The sequence below is a fragment of the Toxorhynchites rutilus genome, chromosome 2 (genome assembly GCF_029784135.1).
Source record: "Toxorhynchites rutilus septentrionalis strain SRP chromosome 2, ASM2978413v1, whole genome shotgun sequence".
Lineage (NCBI taxonomy): Eukaryota > Metazoa > Arthropoda > Insecta > Diptera > Culicidae > Toxorhynchites > Toxorhynchites rutilus.
In genome coordinates this window covers 131,617,604-131,644,454 of record NC_073745.1, presented here as the reverse complement: position 1 = coordinate 131,644,454, position 26,851 = coordinate 131,617,604, and the positions used below count along the sequence as shown (strand labels likewise).

The window sequence follows — 26,851 nt, the reverse complement described above, 5'->3', positions numbered from 1 at the left end:
GGGCTCCACTGAAATCAGGTTTGCATTGAAATCCACTGTAAAAATCAAACTAAGAGTTCATTTTAAATCCGATACTTCATCAAAAACCCATGTGTAACAGTAGTATGAAGTTGAAAGCATATACAGAAAGAGTATCTTTTCTGCATTTGTATCGAACAGTATTGTATCATTTTATCTGAGCTTTTGAGTTTTCATCCGAAAAAGCACACTGAAATTATACTGTAAAGCTTTTGTAGTTTTTGATATAAAAGCATGATTTCGAGCGCAAGAGCTAAAGGTTCGATTGCGAAAACTGAAGTCATCCATTCCCGTTCTACTTTGATTTAAAGGTTTCTCATTTCAATGCATCGCGTTTTAACTTTTTTCGAATTGATGAATAGATGGTGCTACTACTAATGTAGGATAATAATCCTTATCATCGTACTTTGTGTAAAAAAGTAAAAAAGTAGGGTCTGACCCTATGGACGCGGACGGTAGTTTGACGTAGGACTGTGATTGTTCAGAACGGTTGTTTTTTTAAATGTAATTCTTCTCATTGTTCAGAGATCTGTTAGTTTAACTTAGACACATAACAGGGTGGAATGGTAAATGAAGTATATGTGGATCAGCAAACAAAAAAAAAATATCGTCATTGATTACATCGAATATGAATTTTATGGGGAAGAAACAAAAAACAGTTTGAAAATACCTACGATTTCGTTATATTTGAGGTAAAAAATACACATGAAACGATTTCGTTATATTTTGAGGTAAAATACTCATGAAATTCGTTCGAATCAAAACTATCCATTCGAACTTTCGAAAATTAAACAATTCAAACGAAACGCCTATTCTAGTTTTCGTATAAATGAGCTTTTTCATCTGCCTACCAAACGCCACTTTTTTCTTGCGAATTCCGTTCGTTTGTTAGATCAGTATTCACGTTTTTCGGATAATTCGAGTTCAAGTTGTATTGATTCTACTGCTCAATCTATCATAGAAGGAATTCAGTCATTGAGAATTATGAATATGAGTCATAAAGATTATTAATATTCCATTTCATTTCATTGTTGTGATGCGATGTAATACCGGTCTCAAGAAGTCCTTGAATGAGAATCGATGCCACCCTCCTAGTATTGATATCATTTTCGCTGTACAATTACCCATGTTGCCGCAGCCCGGAAGACACTCGCTTGAGATGTTCGTGACCCCATTATATACAGAATCGTACGATCGTAAGTAAGATGCACACACTCAACAGAGTATCGGGACGATTCAATGTGCTCGTGTTTGGGCCCTGTTGTTGGAAATTAAATCATACGGCAAGGGGTTAACTAAGGATCATTGTATTACGTAACGCCAAAAAGTGGGTGGGGTCGAGGTTGCGTTACTTTCTGTGTATTAAAGATAAGAAATTGTGTTACGTAGGGGGGAGGGGATCCAAAATCCGGATTTTTAGCGTTACGTAATTTGTGCAGGACGCCAAAATCATATCTTAAAAACGAAAAAAATAGCATGTCTGAAATCCAGATATGTTATTAAAAAAATCCTCAGCTTCCAAGAAAAAATATAGCGCGCTCTAGTCCAAAGCCATGAAAACAACAAAAAACGACTACAATCAATAATTACGAAAACAAAATTCAAAAAAGTTATTATAGTTATGAATTTAAAAAAAAAAATTTTGGGAAAAAGGGGAAATAATTGATTTTTTGAACCACCATAAAATGGAAATGGAAGAACCACTTGAGAACCACTTTATGCAACCCGATAAAGTGGTTCTCAAGGGGAAAAATGATTTGTCGGACCACCGGTTATCTTTGAAAAATCATATCTCAAAAACGAAAAAATAGCATCTCTGAAATCGAGATATGTCATGTAAAACATCCTCAGCTTTCAAGAAAAATATTAAAAAGCGCTCTCTAGTCCAAAGCCATGAGAACAATAAAAACAACTACAATCGATGATTACGTAAATAAAATCCGTCTTTTTTTGCACGTTCGATATTTTTCAATGAAAAGCTAACTCATTGGCTTCAATTAGATAGGTCGACAATCTAAATCGGTTCAGTGGTTCTAAAGTTATGAATTTTTGAAAAAAATCAGTTTTGGAAAAAAAATTGGGAGAAATTATTTTTTGGTCCACCCTAAAATGAAAATGGTTACCCTAACGAAAAAATAAAAAGACGGGTGGGTAATGTCGGGGACATAACCGGAGTGACGTAGGACTATACAAAGGGGACAGCTTTTGTTAAATATATATTTTAAATATATTGTTTTATTTTCTTCTCCTACGTGAATACCTACCTATCTACCTGAAAAATGGATTAGTTTACTGTTTACTCTTTATGAATATGTTGATGGTTCTGAAAAGAACCTTTGGTGTTGTGTTTTTGTTATCACTCGATATGCCCATCTTGTTCGGTTAAACCTTCCTGTTTAGCTATTGCGTTTGCCAATTCGCCACAGCTTTCACAGTTGGAAAATTTCTTCCCATCCAGCTTGTGACATATTGTTCAGTAAATTACATTTAATGCGACGTGCCGGAGAAGCACTTTGCCACTCACTGAAACTAATTGTTGCCTTGATGAGCGCCGAACCGAAGCTACTCTGTTCTTGATGCGGGTTTTCTGATTGTCATGAGCAGCTTTGCAAGCCAACTCGAGCACTCCGACGGCCGAAACTCTATAATCCCTGTTAGGTATACTGGTGCTCCGGCACCAATCCGTTCGGCCTAGTTACCCTTGCGGAGCAATCAGTAAATGCGACCAACAGGGAACTGGAGACAGGCACGGTTCGAGTGAGACTTTGCCTTTCCCTTAACTTGTCCTCCTTTGTTACGTCCACGATGCCGATGCCGTACAACCACACGGGTTTACGGTTTGAAAGAAAATAAGAAAAATCAGATATTTTTTTGGGGTCCGCGTGTTTTATACTCTAGCGGTACACACTCACAGGATAGAGACAAATCGGTAGACTCAGCCAGAGGGGCGAGTCCAACGAGACGAACGAATGAGCGTTAAAAGGGAGCGATGGCAAAAAAATACATTCATCATTCTTTGTGTGGACACCGACTGGACAACATCGTTGCTGGACGGGCTGGACGGCGAGGGATCGAGTGCCTTTCTCAAGGCAAGAGGGCAGAGGTGGTAGCGCTGGAGTAAAATAGAGTAGTGTTTTCAAAGGGCCTTTCTCAAGGCTAGAGACGAATGAACTGAAAAAGTTTAAAGTCTCTATAAAAGTCTCTATATACCAAAATACATTCATTACGATTTGTTCGCTCGTTGGATTCACATGCAGGCTAAAAAGGGTCCTTTTCAGGATCACAAAATTATCTTCAATCTAGAGGGTTTATTGTTTTGTTATCAGTCGATATCCCCATCTTGTTCGGCTAAACCTTCCTGTTTAGCGATTTGTTGCCACTCGCCACAGCTTTCACAGTTGGAAAATTTCATCCCATCCAGCTTTGTGACATGTTGTACAGTAAATTACATTCAATGCGACGTGCCGAAGCACCACTCAGTGTCGCATTGGAGGCGATTTTAACCTGTAATTGAACATTTGCGATGACAGTGGTACAGTGTCGACTTTCAATGTGGGGTCATATTTTGGATCTCTATGTTTACAAAAATGTCCAACTAAATAAGTCGCATTACATGTCCGTCCAATTAGCTAAATGTCGAACTAATTGTAAATTACTGTACTTTCAATCTGGAAACAATTTAAGAATTGGTGAAAATTGAATAATCAGGAAAGTCCCCAACTATCAATAAGCTCAGAACAACTGTCAAATTCACATACTCATCAGATCCTGGCAAACAAATTATGAAAAAATCAATTTGTGTTTTATTATTATTTTAGATAATGTTTTAGAAAGCATTGAACTGTATTTCCTAAACTCTTTTTTGGAAGGTTTAATGGCCCTGAAAAGCGCCTTGTTTTATGGAATGGTTCCAATTTAGAAAACTTTGTACTCGTGGTTTTGAAAAAAAACATTTCGAACGCCCTCGATGCCGCCTTGTTCTGGATTTGCCACCAAAGCAGTTTGTATAAAGAACAAACTTTGTTCTTCTGCTACCTGCTGCCGCTTTGGGATTGCGTTTGCCATTCGCCACTCGCTGCAACTGTCTGTTGTTGTCTTGATGTCCACCGAACTGAATGTGTTTTGTTCTGAATGCGGTTTTTCTTATCGTCGCGAGCAGCTTTACCAGCCAACTCGATCACTTCGGCGGCAAAACTATATAACGCCGGCTAGGTGGACTGGTGCACTGGTACTAACGCGCCCGCCCTAGCTACCCTTGCGGGGAACTCCAGATCAACACGGTTCGAGCGGGATTTTGCCTTTCCCTTCACTTTTCCTCCTTTACCATGTCCAGACATGGCTGCTTGGGTTGGTTTGTTGATGTGTTGTGATGCGAACCGATGTGGTGTACGGTTTGAATGAGAATGATCGTTACGGCAGCGGAGCGGGGATTTTTAAGCTGACTGGCTGGCTCGAGAATTACGCATGTGTGAGACTGCGACCAATGTTTCGTTCATTTTTTTTCTTTTTCCTTTCCAATCGTGCTTCATTCTATTTCGCTGCTGCTCTGGTTGCCCGTTTTGGTCGGTACGATTTGAGGAGCACAAAATGAACCAATCAAAAATGGGCACATAGTGCATTTTGACAATGCTTTATATTTCACAATTATTCAATTATTTATCTAAAGAAAAATGAAATGTTATTCGTTATGATAGATGCGTAGATATATTTCCTATCAATTGATGCGAAAACCTTTGCGATCTATTGAGAAATGCTCGAGTTATAAGCGTTCCAAATCTTGCATTTTTTCCTACTTGTTCAGTGCCTAGATTTCCATTTCACCCCCTATATCTTACGGTTAGACGTAGTCCTACGTCAAAAATACGGGTCTAATGTTTGGCGATAAAGAACAAAACTACCACTCTTCATCGAAATCTGAGAACCACTATATCGGTTTGGCATGGAATGGCTGTATATATACAAAATGTACATATACAAAATATGCAATAATATACAAAAGACAATCTTACGTGCATCGCGATGAACAAAGTATTAATGAATCTGTGAAAATTAACATTAAAAGACATTTCTACAGATCTGCACATTTTTACGTACATTCCACATTTTTAACAGACTTTCACATATTTTTACAGACTTTTTTAAAAATCAACTGGCAACTCTTCGTTTCACTTTTTATCGAATATTTTCAAATCGCAGAAGTAAACATTTACGTGACTGTGACATCGTTTGTTTTTATTTCGTTCGGAAAAATATCAGGGGAAGTGAGGGCAAAGTGGTCACCCTAAGGAATATGCCTATTTCCAGCGCCCACACATCGCTTCAATTCCCGTTTCTCGAAGAATAATATAGTTCAACTTTTTGTTCTTCAAGATAGCAAACGGCTTTTACTTATAAAAATTCAAAATAGTACACTTTTCATCATTAGAAAAAAAGATGAAAAATCGTACTTTTTTTTTGCTTGGAGGTAAAGTGATCACCTAATGGGGGTAAAGTGGTAACCCGCACATATCCAGCTAAATGGGATAGATTTATGCGTTTTTTTCGTCCAAATTCGTTCAAATCATATTTGATATAGTAGCTACATGTATGAAATAAGCTTGGCGTATTCACCTAAAGTCTCAATTCAAATTTTCTCTTGCATACAAAAACGTAGTAAGAAACACATAACGTTCCGCATAATGAGTTTTGGTTTAGTTGGAGTGGCATATTCATCCAGGGTCAAAGCCACAAAAGGATCTTCTTCAAAAGCTGAATGTGATAAGGTATATCAGCTTTAGTAAACATAACATTTTAAGTTGTTATTCACCTATGACCACTTTGCCCCCAAACATCAAAATAATTTCTATGTTAATTAATCACTGAGATTAAACAAAATGGGTCTGATCATGAACGTCACTCGAAACGTCATGAACGTCACTTGCAGGGTGACTCAAAAGTAATTAAATTCTTCAAACATAAGGTGACCATCAATACGGCATCTATAGTCAATAGTTATACTACCAAACAAGCAGGTGACCAATTTGCTCCCACTACCCCTACATCAGGAAAAGTGGACATTAAAAATGCGTTACTCAGTGAAAGGCTACCCGAATACGAGTGAAAATGTTCGCGTAAGCTTTTATCGTATACCCTTTTCAGGATTATTTTGATAGAAATACATCGTTACATTTCAACTGGAAAAGAAACTTCGTGAGAAACCGTAATGCCTTCTCCACAGTTAAGCCGGTAGTTGACTCAGAGGATAACGTTCATCATCAACACGAAGTGTAGATTGCTTTACCGTTATATTCATCACCAGCACTAGCGGATCATAATTACGCGGATTTCATTCGGTTAGCTTCACTAGCAAAGCTGTTTTCACCGACGTTAGAAAAAAAACGTCCCCAAAACATTTCACATTTGCATATTTGCTTTTTTCACAAGCATTTCAAGATATTAGAACAAAGTGTCCGAAATATGATGTTGTTCGAAATATGATTCAGAACGGTATGTACGTATCGAAATTCGCCAATGTCAAATTTTGCTCCCACATTTAAATCTTGGAGTGAACTAAGCGTTATTCGTAATTGTTGATTATGTCAGGTTCAATACCTTTTTTATAGTGTGCATTATCATAAGAAAAATAACACTCCTGATCGTTGGATTTTTTTTGACAGCCGTTTTGATTCAGTCGCTCACTGAAATATTTTTTTTTGCCATAATCAATCTATAATACAACTGTGAGAAAAGCTTTTACCACTCTTTAACACAACTGAGTAGAGTTCAATTGCGATACCTGCTTTGCTATCTTGCTCGCCACTTCTTCGCAATGATTCGACTGTGTGTGTGTAAGCGATTGCTTGTTTTTCTGTAGGAGCTTTTTTCTCTCTCCGAAAGTTGCGATACAGCGCTACGGCGCTCAGTCTACGAGAGATCGTCGAGAAGTCAGGTTCTTTGCTGATGGTTGCGTATCGGTTTGTAGCTTCATTAGAACGTGCGGTGAAATTGAAAACAAAGAAAAAAAATAGTTGCATTGTTGCTTTTTCCTTTTTTTTGTGTTTGTGCCGTTGTGTGCCAGAGGGTGGCGGTTATTAGTGGTGGAAATAAATAAACTCGTCGCAGCGAGGGAGGGGTGGTGGAAACCTGGTTGATCCATCACTAACCAGCAGTGAAGGTGATTTCTCGCAAGGAAGAAAATAAGAGCCGCGTGGAGCTCCACTAAAAGCTGCGTCTTTTGTACGGAATGGGGTGCGGATGAAATGAAGAAATGAATGAGCTTCTGCGATAGAGCAAGCAGAAACCGATCTTCGACTTGGAGTAGTTGAGTGTTGTTATTGTGGTGCACACATATGGGCGGTCGGGCGCTATGGAAATGGGCCTGAATTGGTGTGCGTAGCTAAACATACCGATTGCGCGACACACACGGGTTTATGTTGTATTTTGATAGCAATTAATCAAAGTGCAAAGCTGAAGTGCGAAGGCAGCAGCGGCAGTGACAGATGCGGTAAAAGTGCACGCATATGATTTAAGCTGTCGGTCGTTTTTTTTGTCTCTTTTCCTTGTGATCGGGGAGGCGATCGACGAATGCATTTACGCTTCCCGAATAGATCTCAAGTTTTTATCGAGGAGAAGTGGGTGTATTTCAATTGCATATGGCAGGCTCTAGTGTTCGTGTCCGCATGGAATCTTGTATGTGTGTTTTTCGTCCGGTCTCTTTAAAATTGATTAGGTAGAAAGAGTCTTGCTAAGTATAGTGCATGATTTCCGATGTATGGTGAAATGAAAAACAACAAAAAAGACGGAATAAATTACCAGCGGCAGCTGAATTAAACGGAAAGAAGAAGTGGTCGAATCGAGAAGATAGGAGCCGATAAGAGGACAAAGAGTTGGAATACTCTACTCTTTCGTCCGTCTTGTGTATCCCCCATTGCGCTGTGACAACAGATTTCGGATTATTTGCTACTACCTCCCGTCGTAGCCGATTCAGAAGGATTAAAATAACATAACACGCTACAATTATGGATATTAGGGTAAGTTGTTTAATACAATTTTTAGCGATAGCAGTGGAGATGGATTTTTCTTGTGTAAACTGGGAAATTTATTTGACAATTCGAAAAACATTCAATTCATAGATTAATTAATGTTAATTGCATCAAACATGCTGGTACATGTAACCTCAGGTTGTAAACAAAGATGACAGAAAGGGTGAACCGAAGAAAAATAAGCACATTGGTTTGACGTATTAGTTATGGGGGTCAAAGAAAAAGAAGAATAACGGCTATAAAAAAATTTACATTGAACAATGGAAGAAAATGACGTAATAAGCTCTCATCTACATTTTCTTGATTTAACTGGTTTTTATCGCGTCAAATCACCTATTCGGTTTTTGAAAAAGTATTTTTTTGTCATTTTTTAAATTTCTGAATTTGTTTATATCATGGTTTCTCCGGAAGGGTTGTAGAAATTACAGATTAATCTATATGTTTGTCTAAACTGTTTTTGAGACTATGACTCAATCAAACTTAATCAAACTTGAAATGTCGAAAAAATAAAATTTCCCACTGATTTTTTATCGTTTTTTTGAATATAAAAGACGAATTAAATTTTGGTTCATTCGCTTCAAGTCAGAAAACACCTTTATCACATGAAAAAAATACATGTATCCGGAATCATTCAGAAGGTGATGGAGTATCTTATTTGATCGAGAAATTCTTCTACATGTGTGGCCGAATTTCAACATTGAAAGAGTTACTGAACTTTTTTTGTTCCGGGTCCATCAAAATAAAAGCTCTCTAACCGCGCTACAATTTGTTCTTTAACCCTTTCTGGACCATAAGATGTCCAAAAAGAAATATGCCAATACAACACAATATTTTAGCTATTGTGGGTGTAAAATAAGAGAATATCCCCAAAAAATATAGCATATGTTTCCTAAAATTTCATGGGAAATATTTTTTTCTATGGACCATAAAAATAAATAAATGAAGAGTTAGGTTTATTATATCTAAACTGACCAGACGTCCCGCGTTACAGTCCCGCATTTCAACAAAATGTCCCGCGTAAGATTCCGTCCCGCGAAACGTCCCGTATTTGGCAAAGGAAACGAAAATGTCCCGCGATATCAATATATTTCAATATCACAATTTGATCATGTTGATTTTCTTAAATGGGTGAACCTAAAAAAAACTTTTATTTGGCAGACTGTTCAAGAGCGCTTCTAATGCATCCAAAGATTAATACGATGAGCTGGTTTCATCGCACCGACATTGGGATTTTTGTTTAGAGAGTGTCAACAAAATTGGAAAATTATTTTTATAAAAGTCCCCTATTGATCCTCAGGGACCAACGTGAGTCAGACGAAAAGCTCATTTTTGGTCCCCTAGCTCGGTCAGGGCCTAACGTTTTAAATATGCCGGAAGAACTAGTGTATACTCGACAAGAAGAGGCAGAGTTGTTTGATGAAGTATCGTAAATGAAGCGCTGGGCGGTCTTACGGAAGTTGGCCGGAACCTGAACCATGGCCGATGAAAAGATGTATATCGGCGTGTTATTTTACCTTTTCGTGGCTTTGGTGGTCGTCTTTCTCTCTATTTTGGGCATTCGCCCAAAAATTTTCTATCGGGCGTAGCTGGGGAATGTGGGGAAGGTTGGTGGTCTTCGTGACAAGGTTTAACTCCAGCCGATCCATCCTCCAGTGATCTTTTGGCATAATGGGCTGATCCCAGGTTCGGCATAAAGACCACATCACCTTTCCAACTCCGGCAAGCACTTCATACTATATATCTCCCCGTTCACCATAAGAATCGAAAGAAGAGCGGCTTGGACATTCCCTTCACGTCTGTCAGAGAAGGACCTTCTTCGAGAACTTGATGTGAATGATATATTTGACGTCATCGCTTACCTGGGGAACGTAAAGTACCCGGTCCCCTGCCATTCGTTGAATTCTAGCATCAAGTACGTCTCGTCTTTCATTATGAGTACGAAAAGAAGTTTTTCACTTCTTTCGCCGGAAAGAAGTTTTTCAGCAACACCTCAAGCTACTCCTTCTGGGTGATTGCCTGCTGTTCAGGTCTCGTCTGACGCTTCCGCATAAAAATGTCCATTTTGGCCAGATTCTCCTTCACCATTTGGCTGGTTGCTTCGATCTCCCGGCTTAAGGAGCGGCAAAGAGATGATATTGTAAATACCAGATCGGCTATATCTGGCAGATACAAAGTGTCTCAGGATGCCCAACGCCTTCGCTGGGTGGGGTGGAGCTTGCAGTATGGAAAATCATCAAGTTGCTTGACAGTGCTGCTGCTACGAATCAACATCCTTGAATCATTTTTGTTGTAGACTTAATAAACGTAAGATTTAAAGAAAATTTGTTCCTATAAATTATCCTTCATCGCCATCCGAAATTAGTCCATTTTATTGAATGCATATGTTAAAATTAAAATCGATGAAAAATTAATTGGAATTTTCGAGCATTCCATTCGGTAATTTGAAGAAAATTGAATCGTGCTTGCCAGGCGTAAATGCTCTGATTGAGCGAGTGATTTTCGGGCGTAAACAAAATCTAAACCATCGAAAAATCAAAACTGAGTGTCGATACTCAGAAAGGAATAATACTGATCAGTTTAGACTCGCTAAACTATGGTTTATGTTCACATAACGTATATACATAACGTTTTGTTTTTTGTGTCCCTCGTTAGACCTCTGACCATCTGGTCACTTTAATTATATCGGAATTTTACTTAATGCTTTGTAATACAAAAAACATAATACAAATCATCAGAAAAGTAAAATAAATAGTTATGGTATTCTAAGAAAAAAAAAAATTCGAGGGGTTGTATCCGAGACACAACCGCTTAGGACGTAGGACCACGCATTTTTTTTAAATTGTTGGTTTATCATTTCGGATATTATTTACGAATACGTCGAAATTTCATAAATAACTCTTCAGTAAAAAGTTTCGGGGATCTTGAAATGGTTTAATAGCTTGCGTGGTTTTGTAGAATCATTTCGAGAAGCAACGATTCTTTCTTGCCTCTGCAAGAACAATACACTAATTAGTCATATGTCACAATTTGTTTCTTTATATCAATGCACGCATTGCATTGAGTATTTAACGAGAGGCATCTTCCGTGCCTCGCCATTCAACAAGCATCAAACACGCATCTAACAGATGCACACAGTTGCAGCAATAAAAATCGAAACACGCTTTATGTGAAATATTTGTTGTTTCGGGCACAGAAAGATTCTGAGAATTTTCCTCAGAGGAGATGCAATATCTATACGTTAGCGATAGCTTACTTACTATGCAAAGGTGGAGTTTACTTCGCAAATATTCTCTTTCCACTATCCTCTTCGTTGTTTCTATTCTAGCAGCTGCATAAATTGCCCGCTATTGAAAGCTCTGTTCGGGAAAGCACGCAAACGGACAGAACAAATACAGGTCGGACTCGATTATCCGGAGTATTGATTTTTTTTTTCACTCCGGATAATCGAATCCTCCGGATAATCGAGTCGAAACAATTTTTTTCTTTATTTGTTTTTTTGCATGTATTTTTCGTTTTTTGAAAATAAAAGAGGAACTTGAAATCAAAAAACACCTCAAACGAAAAAAAATCACATTTGAAAAAAATCCTCCTGCGCATATGTTCGAATTTCAACAATGACAGTTACAGAACTTTTCTTTGTTGCGGACTCTGTTGCTTCATACTGGCTCTACATTAACCCTCCTGTACTCGCGTGCAAAATCATAACACGTATACTCGCGCACGGTGTCACAGACCGAAAACTGAACTTCTCTGTAATGTTGCCATTGTGTATCTTTCAGGCTTTATTGGCATTTATTTGAAGAAGAGGGTATGATTGAATGAAAAAACTCCAAAAAATATGTTTTCTTCGTCTTTATTCAGTTTTAATAGTCATCTAATTCAGCCTCCTCAAAACAGAGTAATTTTTGATACTCCAACACAAATATCGAAATTCGAATTTTTCACTGTTATTAATTAAAAGTATGCAACTGAATATTATTCATGGAAGTATAAAGAGCTATAAAATAACATAAAAACGTATTAATCGATTGTGGTTTCATTGGAGTAAGAATCAGAACATAGCATAACTGCATACTCGAAACAAACATATTTTTTACATTTCATGCAGTTGTTGCGTATTTTCGGGTCTTTTATCGAAGAGAAGAATGTATAGCGACCTTCTAGATAATTACCCGATGATAAAGGTTCTGAAATATAAAGATTGCATATTTCTAATATTCTTTGTCTCTGTATTTTTGGTAAAATAAGAATTAATACCTTTAAAAATGATATAAAAGGATTTCTAGTAACTTCCTTTTCTTTTTCTTGTTTTCTTGTCGATATTGTTCAATATCCCCGAAACTGTAATTGTTAAAAATTACCATAAGCCACCGATTAGTTTATAGTTTACTGTTTACAATTCTTCCACAAGCGAAATTCTTTCACAAGTGTGTATATGTATGACCATTATATTTAGCGAATAACTATACGAAAGTCAAACATTTATATTTTGCTTTTGAACGTATGAATCTAACGACGAATATATCGACGAATAATTAATATATGGATCCGCTCAATCCAGTTATAAAAGGGACTGAAATCAAATAAGAATTGTCCGGTAATGATCTTATGCATTATATTCTATACATATTCCACGCCACTAACATTAATTTATACATTTCATTCAACAATATTCTAGAATATGAAGAAAGGCACTTGTCCAAAAAATTACTCCTATACTCGCGTCGGTGTGTCAGACCGAAAATGTTAAAAAAGTGGCACATGTCCCCTTTGTACCAACACAGGCGATACGCTAAACGATGACGAACGACGAATATCGAAGCTAGAGAGAATCGCAAAGTCGTATTGTTGATATTTTTTGAGAAATGAACGAATTATTGATTTCTCGGTCTGACAGACCAATGCGCGAGTATAGGAGTGTTAAAAAGAACGCTACGAAAAACGATTCTGATGCTTTCATTTGAAAGATGAGAAAATTTAGTACAGGATATAGTAGTGGAACAATTAAATTAGTGAATTTTAATAACATTTTGGAAGTGAAAGTTAATAATTTGTGATGTGTTATTATTAATTTTATCCTAAAAATTTATATTAAACTAGATTGTTTCTATCAATTAAAATGAAGCTTCTTCACAACTTCTATCTTTCTTAATTTGGCTGCAATATCGATATAAACAATTCCTGGTGAAAATTCAAGCAATATCATCAAAAATCACGATTTTTACCCCACTGTACATGTAATAGCCACTTAAACTTCACCTTAACGTTGAAAGGTTACATTTCTTCTCGAAATAAGTCATATTTGAAATATAAAAAAAATATTTTTTCCAAACTGAATATAATCGAGTCCAAAATTGTATATAATCGAGTCTGTATGTGATAGAGTCCGACCTGTACTGTATTCTATTAGTCAAATCATTTCATTTGATACCAATATTGAGGGGATTGCAAAAAATACATAGTCGACCATTTTGTGGCGCCGACCTTTCCGAATTTATTCATAGTGTTGATAGTGTAGTGTATTCTCCAAATCAAGCCGTTCATCGATTTTTTGCGGCGGCCAAATTGAATTTTTCAAGATCATGGAATACGCAGTTTTATAATGATAGTAGAATTAAACGTATGTTCCAAATTTCAGATCTATTATTCAACAGGAACGGGATCCATTTTCTTTTAATGTGGGACAACCCAACAAACATTCAAACATACATAGCATCAGGTCAAGCTGAATGAAATCATTAAAAAGTAATTAGTTGTTTGGGGACTGCGGCCATCTTGAAATTGGATTTTTCATTATCTGCTATGTTCGAGAACTTTCTTTTGATACATTTTTGAGCATTTTTCATAAATAACTACTAGTCAAGCCTTTTCATTTGATACCCATATTGATGGGGTTCTGAGAACATATGAAATCCACCATTTTGTAGAGGCCGCCATCTTGGATTTGCATTTCTCATAAATAACTGTGTTCTACTAGTTAAGCCCTTTCATTTGATACCTATATTGATGGGGTTCTGAGAAAATTTGAAATCCGCCATTTTGTAGTGGCCGCCATCTTGGATTTGTATTTTTCATAAATAACTACATTCTACTAGTCAAGCCCTTTCTTTCGATACCCATATTAGCTATTCAATATAAAATTATTATACAAATTATTCAAAACTTCCGCAAATCCGAAAATAAAATACTCCGGATAATCGAGTCTAAAATTCTAGATAATCGAATCCCAAATCTTAGAAAATTTCCGATTCGATTGGTATGCTAATCATTAAAATCCGTTCGCAGCAAAAATAGTTATTACCGTAAACTTTATTTCATAAAAACGTGACCTGTTTCCTGATTGGCACCCTTAATGTAAGACGTTTTTAATCGTTAATCGTTTACACAAGTGGACATTGCACATAACAAATTTATTATGGGGTCTTTGTTAAGTCAGATCGGACCATGTTTGACAGTTCTTTTTTTTGGCTCAGGAACATATTTGCTGCCTTGGACATACGTTTTATTTTGACATTTAGTAAAAAAATATCGATTCAATAATAATTGAACAATCGATAACGATTATTGTAGAAGGAAAAATACGATCTGTTTTTCAAAATAAATTTTTCAATATTAGTGAGAATCGATGCATAAATATTTTTTTCGTTATGACTTTTCATGTGTGATTTCTCCATTGCCCATATATTTTATTCGTCTGTTAAGTTTCATTACACTCGAATGAAGCAGAGTATTTTAATACATTGTATTTGCTCCCTAGCGCAATGCGAGTACTATCAACATTACTGATTTCGCAAAGTATATACTTGAGTATAAGTCTTCTAAATTTGATATGGATATAAATACAGATTTTCTGAAGAAAAGGATGAAAAGATGTTTTAGACTCAAATACAGATTTTGTTATGGCAACCCTAGTGACTGTAACAGCTGACAAAGAACACTATCGAATACAGTTGTTGACATGTAAAGCCAAGTTTACAATCGTTCACAGTGAGGAATTGACACAATCCCAAAAGGAGTCGTGAGCTCCTCGTGTACGAACTGATTCAGTTTCGTCTATTTTACATCGTTGAACAGGAGCTAGCACATAGATTGCTTGCTGCGAGCCCAATGCGATAAAGATGCGCGTTTAGGTTATAGTGATTGGACATAAGTCGAGATATCACGCGAATGAAATCACGACCTACATTCAATCGCTTGAACCATGCACTCGTCGAGACCTTAGGGATAATCGTGTGTAACCAACGACCGAACTCATCTTCACTCCACATGCGCTGCCAACTTACGAGCGTGTGCTGACGAGGAATGTGGAAATATTCATTATAAGCAATTTGCCTTTCAAAAAGTATGCCTTCTGAAGCGCCCACCTTAGCTAGCGAGTCCGCTTTCTCATTCCCCGGAATCGAGCAATGAGATGGAACCCATGCTAAGGTAATCTTGAATAATTTTTCGACCAAAACACTCAATAGATGTCTTATCAAGAATATATGAAATAAGGAAATAAGATGAGCGTTTATCAACTTTCATTGAGCGGATTGCCTCTTTTGAGCTGAGACTGTCTGAAAAAATTAAATAATGGTCGATGGGCAATGTTTCAATGATCCGTAGTGCGTAGTATATCGCACCCAGTTCAGCGACATACACGGAATAAGGATCTTTGAGTTTGAAAGAGGCACTGGAATTTTCATTGAAGATGCCGAAGCCAGTGGACCCGTTTATATATGAACCGTCAGTAAAGAACATTTTATCAGATCTAACTTTCCCATATTCTGCCGAAAATATCGGCGGAATAGAATCGGAGCGTAGGTGATCTGGGATTCCATGGATTTTTTGTCGCATGGACAGATAAAAAAAGACAGAAGAATTGCAAAAGTATGGGAAGCAAACTTGGTTGGAGATGCCTGGTGAAGGGTGCACGTCGTGGATAAGGTACTCATGGTATAAAGACATAAAACTTGACTGAGGATTCATTTGGAGTAGATTCAATCACCAATGGATTCATGTCTCGCTTATATTCAGTGAAAAGAAATCGGATACTGTATATAATCCAATCTGCTTTGTATTCGTTCAAGAAGAGTGAATTCCTTCATTGTTCCGTGATTTTAATCCGTTTTTTTAATAATATTTGTTTTGATTTTTGATATTTTTGCAATACTTAGGTACACTGTATGACCCTACACTAAATTGATACAATAGTAACTATCTGTCACATTAATTCAACACGCCAAAGATGTAATGGTCTTATTGAATATGTATAGTCAATAAATGCCCGGATAAATAAAAACCGTTCGGATTAAAAATAATTACGGTATTCAACGTCATCACAAAACCAAAACATTATTGGAATGTTCAACAGATGCAACTGATAGGTACTATCGAGGCAATTTAATGTAGTGTCAGACATATTACCTAGCTGTTGATAAAAAATGTCAAAAAACTAAATAAATAAACAAAACATTCGAATAGTTCTGAATATAAAACGCACTTCAAAGATGATTTTAAATCCGGACGTATTAAAAGTCCATGATGAAATTTCTTATTGCCGGAATTTCATAAGAGTATGTTACAAGCCCTAAAAAGAATGGAGCGAGGATTTTCGATGTATTATGTTTGCTTTAAGATCATGATAAAATAACTATGAAATAGTAAGCTTTACAAAAATCAATAACTAATTTCTTTTGAAGAAATCCTGCTGACGAAAAGTGTCCGAAAGGGCCTGGCCGGGTAAGAGATTAAAAAGTTCCCCAAACCAAATCACCAGCTGTGTGGAAAATATTGTATAGGATATTAAAAAAGAAATTCAAATGAAACACAAATTTCTGCATTATTCGAGAATTAATCAAGCAAACGAAACCAAAGTTGGCATGTGAAGATTTTAAGGTGCAATAAATGTTTTAACTGTGGTTAGATACTCCTCTGTCTGGGTCTGTCTTTATTCTATCATATTTTCTGTATCAAACATTTATTCCATGTAACGGAGAAACATGTTATTTGCAAGTGGTTGAAAAATCTTGAACGAGGATTGTGTCTGAAAATAATCTGATGTTATTATGATGAGTTTTGGTAGTAGTATTAGGATTTTTTTAGTAAAAGGTAAATTCAACGGGGTTGATTAGAAGATCAATCAATGAACAGTTATGCGATTGAACTCATGAACTTGCGCTTAGTAAGAAAACCTGAATATTTGAAGGTTTTGATAACAAAAATAAATAAATTTTGAGCGGGACGAAGTTTGCCGGGTCAGCTAGCTTCACAATGAAAAATTGATTCTGAAAGTAAACGTGTGAATTTTCTCCGCACTAGACTGTTCCATTCATGATCATTCAAATAAAATATTTGTTGGTATTCCAAACAACAATTTGCATGCAATAATTTGATAGGAATAAATGGTGATGCTGATTGAAATCCCAGCAATTAAGCTTGCCGCAATCGATTTCCACCCGCGCTCGGATCATTGTATCTCGTGGAATTTTAGCATATCTTTGCATACATTACACGAAGACATGTATTCTAACGCCTGTGAATAACGACCAATCATTCAAATCGGCAACGTGAGGCCGCTCGAGTGGGGAGGGAAAACCTGTTCAAGTTCAAGGCTTTGTGTGCTTCTGGAGAAATCTTTCGGCTGCACCTCGTCCAATGTTGCCTGCGTTTTCCCCTCTGGGGACGTTCAAACATCGAAAGTAATTAGTACCCCATCAAACCTTAATCGCGTGCGCCTCGAGAAACTGGATAAGGATGTTTGTAAGTAAATATAAAATATGTCGAAGTCAGATTTGAGCTGCAAAACGGTACAACGGAGTTGGAGAAGAACGAAAAAATAAATAAAATCACACCGCACTCGGTTCATGCATATAGATTGGTGGGACAAAGTCTTGCACGGGGTTAGGTTAGGAGCGTTAAGCAGCATAGGCTGGTGAGGGGAAGAGAGGGTAGAGAAACACAGGAGTACAGAAACTCAACTCTTCGACAAAGAGATGAGAAACACGTTCATCGCCGTATAATGTGTGACGGGTGAGCATGTGCGAGCAAGTTTTTCGATAGGGTGGCTCTACGTCACATAACTCAAAATGATTTCTACATGAAGCATAATAAGCGGTCATGAACAATTGGTAACAATGTAGATAATTTTCTCATCCCAACAAAATTTAAAATAGTTTTCAGCCTAAACTTTTGATTATTTTGTTTTGATGCAGATAATTAATTATAATCGTCAAATTAATTTCCCTCCAAAGAACGTTGGTTACACCCTGACGATGCACAGCTCAGACCTGACTAGCGGAGGCCAATTTGGAGCAAATGAGTGTGGGAAAGAGAGCGCAATAGTTTAATGCACATACACACACACGCGCACACATACAAACGCCCAACCAACATGCACATTCACCATACCCAACAGAAGAACCATCGCGTTGATAAGAAGTGGAGGAAAACGGGGAGGGAAAGTCTGTGTGGATGCGAGTTTACCGAACAAGCGAAAATCGGAGGGCACTACTCGCTGAAAACGGACAGCAGAAACGAAACTGGAGAGTGGAAAAAAAAGAAATCTAATAAATCGGTTTCGCGTATAACCTTCCACTGAAAGAGGCCCCCTTCTCTAACCATACACTGCGCCGGTGTTTTGTGTCTCCTTGGGAGTACCGGTGGATATGGTTTCGAGTGGCAGAAAGTTTCAAACTCGTACTGTTGTTATTACTTCCGGGCCTGGAAGAGCACCCGAGAGAAATGGAAATGGTTCGATCGATAGTTTTACGGCGGACAAATTCGGGACTCCCGTGCATAACTGATAGGGGGATATATCCGCCGAATCGTGTGGTTTCTTTCTGTACCACCAACCGAACCGCAGGGCTGATGTAAGCTGAGCGGTGGTAATCGACGGAGGTACAAGACACAGCAGAATATAATTAAGTTCTCCACTGACATCACACACGGAATGTAGGTAAATTAAACTACAAATCATTGATTTTTTATTCACCCGCGCGATGCTAAATTGTCGGATGCAAATCGTTGATTGCTATGTAGCAAACTGTTATCTTCTCAATAATGGATATTAGGTTTCGCTTCTGGATAAAAAAGTTGTTGATTAAAAAAAAGTTGACACATACGATGTGTTAACAGTTCTAGTGTTAAGAGTAATTTTGGAAAAGTAATTGTATTAAATTGTCATAGATTGGAAATGATTGAAATTGCTGTTTTTTCCAGGTCGATATACCTTTTCCGAATCAATCGGTCAAAAAATTTCCCCAAAAATATTTTCCAATATTTTATACTGGAATAAACACAGACCGATAAGCTGAACACTATTTGTGGTGCGGGTGAAACGGACATGTTATGGGGGGAAGACGGACAGATAATGTGATGCGCGAAGTATACAAGTTTATCGCTCGTGAGAGGAATTATTTTATTATTTCTCTCTCGATGCCAGACAACCAAACGATAAGTTTGTTCAGCAACATTCAAATGTAAACAAACCGAGAGAAAGAAAGAGAGCGTGAGTTGGATGCTCTTTTCATCACTAACTTTTAACGCTATCAACTAACAAAACAAACCTTCTCATTTAAAATAAATCTCATAAGGCGTCGTGCACAAATTACGTAACGCGAGTAGGGAGGACGGGGGTCGAGGTGGCGTTACTTAATGCGACATAGGGGGAGGGAGAGGGTGTCCTTTTCTTTTAAATCTAGCTAGACGTTGACTTTGATGTGTATGTACAAGCGGCCATAAGATTTCCATGCAAGAATATTCAATGTAGTGTGCGTTTCTCTTTTGCTCACCCATGTTTTTTCTTGGGATTAGTAGTTCACCTTGAATGTCAGTGAGTTCTTCTTGTATGTATCTCCTTTTCGGTTTTTTTTGAATAGAGGATTGACGTTGCTTTTCCTTCAATTATGTCATTCTAACCCTTACTACAAGAACAATGATTTCGTTAATAATTGCTCGACTGATTACTTGAGAAATTGTTAGTTTTTATTACAAATCCAAATCGCAGGTATCAAGTTTTCCTTTTCGAGGTTCAAATATAAATTGCAAGACTAGGTTCAAGATGCTAGAGTCCCAATTCGGAAAACTTCCGTGATTTCCGTGTATTACAATGGAAGAGCATGACGTGCGACTAGGCACAAGTATTAAGTCCGATCCGAGTCTGATAAGACCTTATCAGGTGACCCTTCAATATATTCGATCTTCAAATGCATTTGATTTTCGAGTTTTTGCTCCGTTGAACAGAGGAGACTTTTCAGGTTACCGCTACGAAATGCATTTGATGTTCGAGTTTTCGTTTCAACGAGTAATTGGGTCCACGCTTACAAAATTAATTCACTTACCAGAGTTATGATCCTTTTGCAGAGACCTTTTCAGGTCACCCTTTAATATCTTCACGGCTACGAAATGCATTTAGTTTTCAAGTTTTCGTTTCGTCAAGTGATCTCTAGTTTGCGTTAGCATAATCACATCACTTACCACAGTGAATCCTGATTATTACCCCTTCCCACTAACAAACTATCCCTTCCATGATAAACGCTAGGGAACCACGCTATAGAGGCGACCCTTCTGGCCTTCGGGCGGCGAATATCATACTAACATTCCTACCCTTCCCCTGGTGACTGTAAGGACGTGGCCGGCGTCGTTATTGATCATTGAAAGCTCGAATCACCGAAAATTGCACAACGAGAATGATTTGCTAGTCCCAAGCGTCATTCTGTGTGTTCTTTGTGCAATTTGGTTGGTTCAGGTCAATCACGGAGAGCAACTACGAATTGTACAGTCTACCCAAGCTCAAGCTCAAGCTCAAGCTCATAGGGGGAGGGAGAGGGTGTCGTTTGATCGTGAACGTTACGTAACAAAATTCCATTTTTATTCCTAAAAAAATTCACGGGCCCCGATATCCTTGAGCAGCTAGCTTCGATTCTGGAACCGAATAAGGTGTGTTTACTGAGCCAAGATGATAAAGTACGTGTTTTAATGAATTTAACGGCAGCCAGTAAGCAATCACCGATAGATGCATCTCGAACAGGTTTTTTTAGACTTTTTCAAACCAAGAATCTGTAGATACAGATTACAATTTTTTGTGTTTTATACATGATTTACTGATTTTTTAAATTAACGTTTTAAAAATGGCTTGAGTTAATAATATTTTTTTCACATCTCACCTATTTTATTCATGTCGGTGAAGATACCAATACCAGAATACCAATAACTTTTTTTGCAGCATATGACAATTTTTTCATTTGAATTAGAAGCACAAAAAATAGTTGCCATGCGATTTGACCATTTTCGTAAATTTCTTGAATATCAAATGGTTCCTATGACCAGATGGGTCGATTCCAAGACTCCACCACCTTAGAATATTCTCGTAGGATGGTGTGAAACAAATGAAACAATTGTCATATGCTGCAAAAAAGTTATTGGTATCTTCACCGGCATGGACTCTGCTTTGATTTTATAAAAACAGGGAGGGGGTTATATCTGTGGTATAACCGCAAGGGTTACATAGGACTATCGTTGATTTAGTGATCATTTGTTTATTGTTGCATCTGAATCAATTCTGAATGAATGAATAAATGAATATTTGGGGGACTACGAAAACGAGAACGTTACGTTGAAGGCACAATATTCAGCAAAACAAGTAATCATACGAAAGTTGTATAATACATATAACATTGCTTGTATTGGTGCACCCGTGGCCGAGTGGTTAGCGTCTCACATTATCATGCCGGGTGTTCGGGTTCGATTCCTGTTCTGGCCGGGGGGATTTTTCGTCAGAGAAATTTCCTTCGACTTGCACTGTGGGGTCACGCGTATTCTAGAGTTTGCCATGTCAAATGTCAACTAAGCATTAATGAATGACACTAGTTAAGGCATACGTTGAGACGGCAAAAGTTCCACAGGGAACGTTGACGACATTCAAGGAAGGAAGGAAGGCTTGTATTGTGATAAGATTTGTATACCATAAGTCTACATAAATTTTGCGTTCGCTCATCCTTCTTGCGTTCGCGGGAATTCCTTCTTAAGTTTCATTGCACCTCTAATAAATTGTCGAAAGAGGTGGTCTTACGTTGATCGCACTTGATTGAAAAATCACAAAACCAAAATGTATTTGTAAAAATGTATTTAAAATGTAAAATGTATTTGGTCGCAGTGTTATATGGATAGAAAACATAATAAACTCTTTTGCTTGAATGTAATTTTCAATTCCAAGGGAACTGGTAGATTATTTTTCAGCAACGATAACATCTTTCCAGATTCTCCTCGATACTCGAAGCCCACCAGTGGTTAATGTTAACTCGATAACCACCTGTTCATTGCACTTGATTGAAAAATCAAGAAACCAAATGTATTTGGTCGCAGTGTTATATGGATAGAAAATATTAAAATAAACTTTTTCGCTTGAATGTTTTTTTCAATTCCCAGGGGAACTGGCAGATTATTTTCCAGCAACGATTACATCTTCCGGAATCTTCTCGATGCTGGATGGCAACCAAACGAAAATAGTTCCGCGCGTGAAAGTGTGTGCATCGTGGCTGCTCCGATGTCGCAAACTGAACTGTTTGTGGCATCACTCTCCTCCTGATGGATTCTCTTCTGGCCTAAGGTGCACAAACAGGCTCTTGGTGACACCGTTCATTCGCGCTTTCATGATAAACGAAGAGCTTCACTAAAACAGCGACAACATGCTCCAATCGCTGTTCAATTATAACTGAGTGGGTTTATGAGCGGCGCTTGCTTATGTACCGATTGGTGATTTCAATAGCCTGTTTTGAAAGCTATTGAAACAACTTTTTGGATGAAAAAGGTACAAGTATATAACGCGTAGACATTTCATCTTTCGAATGAAGTGTTTATCATACTATTTCGTTCGGTTGCTTAGGAGCTATTAACGCTCAAAATCTCGGTCTCCGACGTAACGCTTTCGTTTTCGAAACTTTGATTTTACACCCGGTATACAAATGAAAAAAAAATGTTTCTACGACAAACGGGTTAGGATGATTTTGAAAAAGAGTACCTGTAGATGATGAAAGACCAAGTTGAATTTGAAATCGACCATGAAAAGTTTAGTGATTAAAATTTTTTACTCTCTGGCACTTGGTCCACTCTGTTTGAACAAGATATAATAATATGTTTGATCAACTTTTCAGTAACAATGAATTGTCTGAAAAACATATACATTGTGTTTCAATATGAGTTACTTTTCCGTGTTCATTGAAGGACAAAGGAAAGAATCTTCAGATGCGGAGAAATCCAACATTTCATTTGAATTTCCTCCCATTTTCACTTTGAACGAATTCTCATAATTTGCATACCAATCGAATCGGAAATTCTCTATGATTTGTTTGATATGCTATACATTACAATTCGCTAATATCTAAACGGTTCTGTTAAGAAATTAATTATGTAACCAAATGAAGTTGACCCACTCTATTGTGGTACTAGAATAGCTAAATAAATTATCATAAATTATCAGTTAACCGAACGATCACATGAATGACCGTCGATAGCATTTTGATCAGTAACTAGATCGTGGACATCCTATATATACAATATACAGAAGCCAGATCACTCTCAGTTGCAATTAAATAGCTATTCTAGAAGTATTTACTCCAATACAATTTATTGTATCGAAGAAAGCCAATAAAACAGTTTCTTATCTTACACTGAGACCGGACCAAATCGTCTTTATCGTACAGGTTCGAATTAATGAAAACTGGAAGAACTTGCTCTTTTCCCATGCATTTGTCCTATCGATTTGTGTGCTAACCCTACCCGTATTTCAAATGTTTATAACTCGAAGATTCCTTAACAGATCGGAAAGATGTTATGAAATGTTAAGATGTTAAGAGATTTTTCATGAGATGAACAATTGAATAACTGTAAAATGTCAAACTCCTAAACGCCCTCACTGCCAAGTTTTGATTGGCCCGATCTACGGTTTCCCCAACACAGACTTCGAAATCGACGTACCTGTGGACATCCGCTTGCAAGTCGGGGGTATTTTTGTTCCCACCGAGCTGTGTTTTCCTAACACGGACTTCAAAATCAATGTGCCTGGGGGAATCCGCTTTGCAAATACATTCAAGTCGGGGGTATTTTTTGATGTTGAGTACTTTTGTACTCGCTTGTCGTTGTGCAGACCGGAATATGTTTCCCTAAAACGTACTTCTAAACTGAGACGCCTGGGAAAATCGTCATTTCAGATACTAGAGGTGAATGAACCTTCGGGGTTCGAGTACTACGTAAACATGAGATGTGCAATAATTTCAAGGGGAAATGTAAAATACAATGATCGTTTGACAATTCTTCCGTTCACATATTTTGGTAGTCCTAGGCATCATATCAAACGTAAAAGGACGTTCATCGAATTTATTTGTAACAAAGAACATAATCTATTATAAAAATTTCGATGCATTCTAAAATAATATTCGAAGGGGTAAACAAGTGGATTGCATAATGTAATTGCGTAGTTCTAAGTCGAAAATATGCGGTCGTGTTCTAGATACAACCCTTTACAATTTTTTCTTAGTTTGTTACTTAGTCTGGTCTGACTGAACACCGACCATATGGCAATGAGACATAGAACACTCCACTTATTAACTTGTATCTAAACATGACACGGCAGAATTTTAAAGATCGAGTAGAAATGAATCGAATTTTCGAAAATTCGATTGGATCACCTTAATGGAAAAATAAAAAAAATACGGGTCTAATATTTTGCGATAAGGAATAAAATCACGAATATACGAGAGCTGATATATCAGTTTGACATGGAATGACCGTACAAATAAGTTAATGTTGATAAATTTTATAAATACCACTTTTTTGTGTTTAAGAAACATTTTCTATTTGAAATAAATTTTATAAATGGTACCCACATTTTATTGAAAAAATCAAATTCTGGATTGTTAGAGATTCAAATTCAAGTAAAGTTCTAATTTAGTTAGATTTATCGTGTCTCTAAATAAAATTTCTAATAATGAAGCTGCTAACCGTTTATCATGCTAGAACAGTAGAAAAGTCCTCGTACAATTTGAGCTTAGATTTCGTTTAAGATTTTTTTCGATCGAGCTAGTAAAGGGTGTGTCACATCAAATTGCATCACGGAAAAAATGCTGTAGAAATTCGCCCAGTAGACCGATCCTTTTGAAAATTTTAGACAGTAAAATAAAAACTATTAAACAACTTTTGGCATTTTCTTTTTATTCATACTTCGAGCCCAAGCCCGTATGCTCGCACCTTCCTCTCTACCCCGTCCATAAGGTTCTGTACAACGTCAGGTTGTAATTTTTTTTTTGAACAGAAATCCATTTTCTCTTGAAGTCCGCCTCCGATTTGACAACTTTTGGGTTCTTCCGGAGGGCCTGCTTCATAATCGCCCAATATTTCTCTATTGGGCGAAGCTCCGGCGCGTTGGGCGGGTTCATTTCCTTTGGCACGAAGGTGACCCCGTTGGCTTCGTACCACTCCAACACGTCCTTTGAATAGTGGCACGAAGCGAGATCCGGCCAGAAGATGGTCGGGCCCTCGTGCTGCTTCAATAGTGGTAGTAAGCGCTTCTCTAGGCACTCCTTAAGGTAAACCTGCCCGTTTACCGTGCCGGTCATCACGAAGGGGGCGCTCCGCTTTCCGCAAGAGCAGATCGCTTGCCACACCATGTACTTTCTGGCAAACTTGGATAGTTTCTGCTTGCGAATCTCCTCCGGAACGCTGAATTTGTCCTCTGCGGAGAAGAACATCAGGCCCGGCAGCTGACGAAAGTCCGCTTTGACGTAGGTTTCGTCGTCCATTACCAGGCAATGCGGCTTCGTCAGCATTCCGGTGTACAGCTTCCGGGTTCGCGTCTTCCCCATCATGTTTTGCCTTTCGTCGCGGTTAGGAGCCTTCTGAACCTTGTATGTACGCAGGCCCTCCCGCTGCTTGGTCCGCTGGACGAATGAACTTGACAAATTCAGCTTATTGGCGACATCCCGGACCGAACTTCTCGGATCACGTCTAAACTGCTTAACTACGCGCTTGTGATCTTTTTCACTGACGGAGCATCCATTTTTGCCGTCTTCACCTTCCGGTCGATGGTTAGGTTCTCGAAGTATCGTTTTAGTACTCTGCTGACCGTGGATTGGACGATTCCCAGCATCTTACCGATGTCCCGATGTGACAACTCCGGATTCTCGAAATGAGTGCACAGGATTAATTCACGACGCTCTTTTTCGTTCGACGACATTTTTCCAAATTTACGAAAAATTGACAGTGAAGCATGGCCAACGTGATCTATACACTCTTATCTGATTATAAGCGAAAGCTGAAGATATAATTCCTAAAAATTAAATTTCTACAGCGTTTTTTCCGTGATGCAATTTGATGTGACACACCCTTTACTACATTTGTTGCTTATATTAAGTGAATTAGAATTGCTTATAATTCTAATATTGTAATGTAACGAGTTCAGAATGTTTAAGCTTTGCACCGGTAGATTTTACGTCAAAGCAGTTTGACGTTTGGTAATTGAGACAATCAATACTCGCTCAATCAATAATCGTTGTTTTGTAAGATTCGATCGATATGGAGTCGATAACGTGAACGTTTCATCAAGATTCTCGTCGTTATAACGGATCGGGGTTTGAAATATTCAAAACGGAAATAGTGTACGATTAACACACTGGTGAAAATCCATCCGGAAAATGTTGCTCCCTTGCCAAGGGAGTATGAAACGATCCTTTTCGGCAGTAGCTACTTCTCGTCTTGACCCCCCTTCTTCTAGCTGCTGTCGTTTGCCTTTATCGCAAAGTCCCGTCATTTGCACGTCCTGCGTTCAGAAGGGAAAAGCC

At 37.8% G+C, this 26,851-nt stretch overlaps 1 protein-coding gene across 1 annotated transcript in view; it reads left to right on the top strand.

Annotated features, from left to right (window-relative positions):
• The first annotated feature begins 6,931 nt into the window (after positions 1 to 6,931).
• Positions 6,932 to 26,851, top strand: part of LOC129765246 (uncharacterized) — a 124,589-nt gene continuing 104,669 nt past the window's right edge. The window contains 1 exon segment of the mRNA XM_055765341.1: positions 6,932 to 8,027. Within this exon segment, the coding sequence (XP_055621316.1) occupies positions 8,016 to 8,027 (12 nt within the window). The 5' untranslated portion in view covers positions 6,932 to 8,015.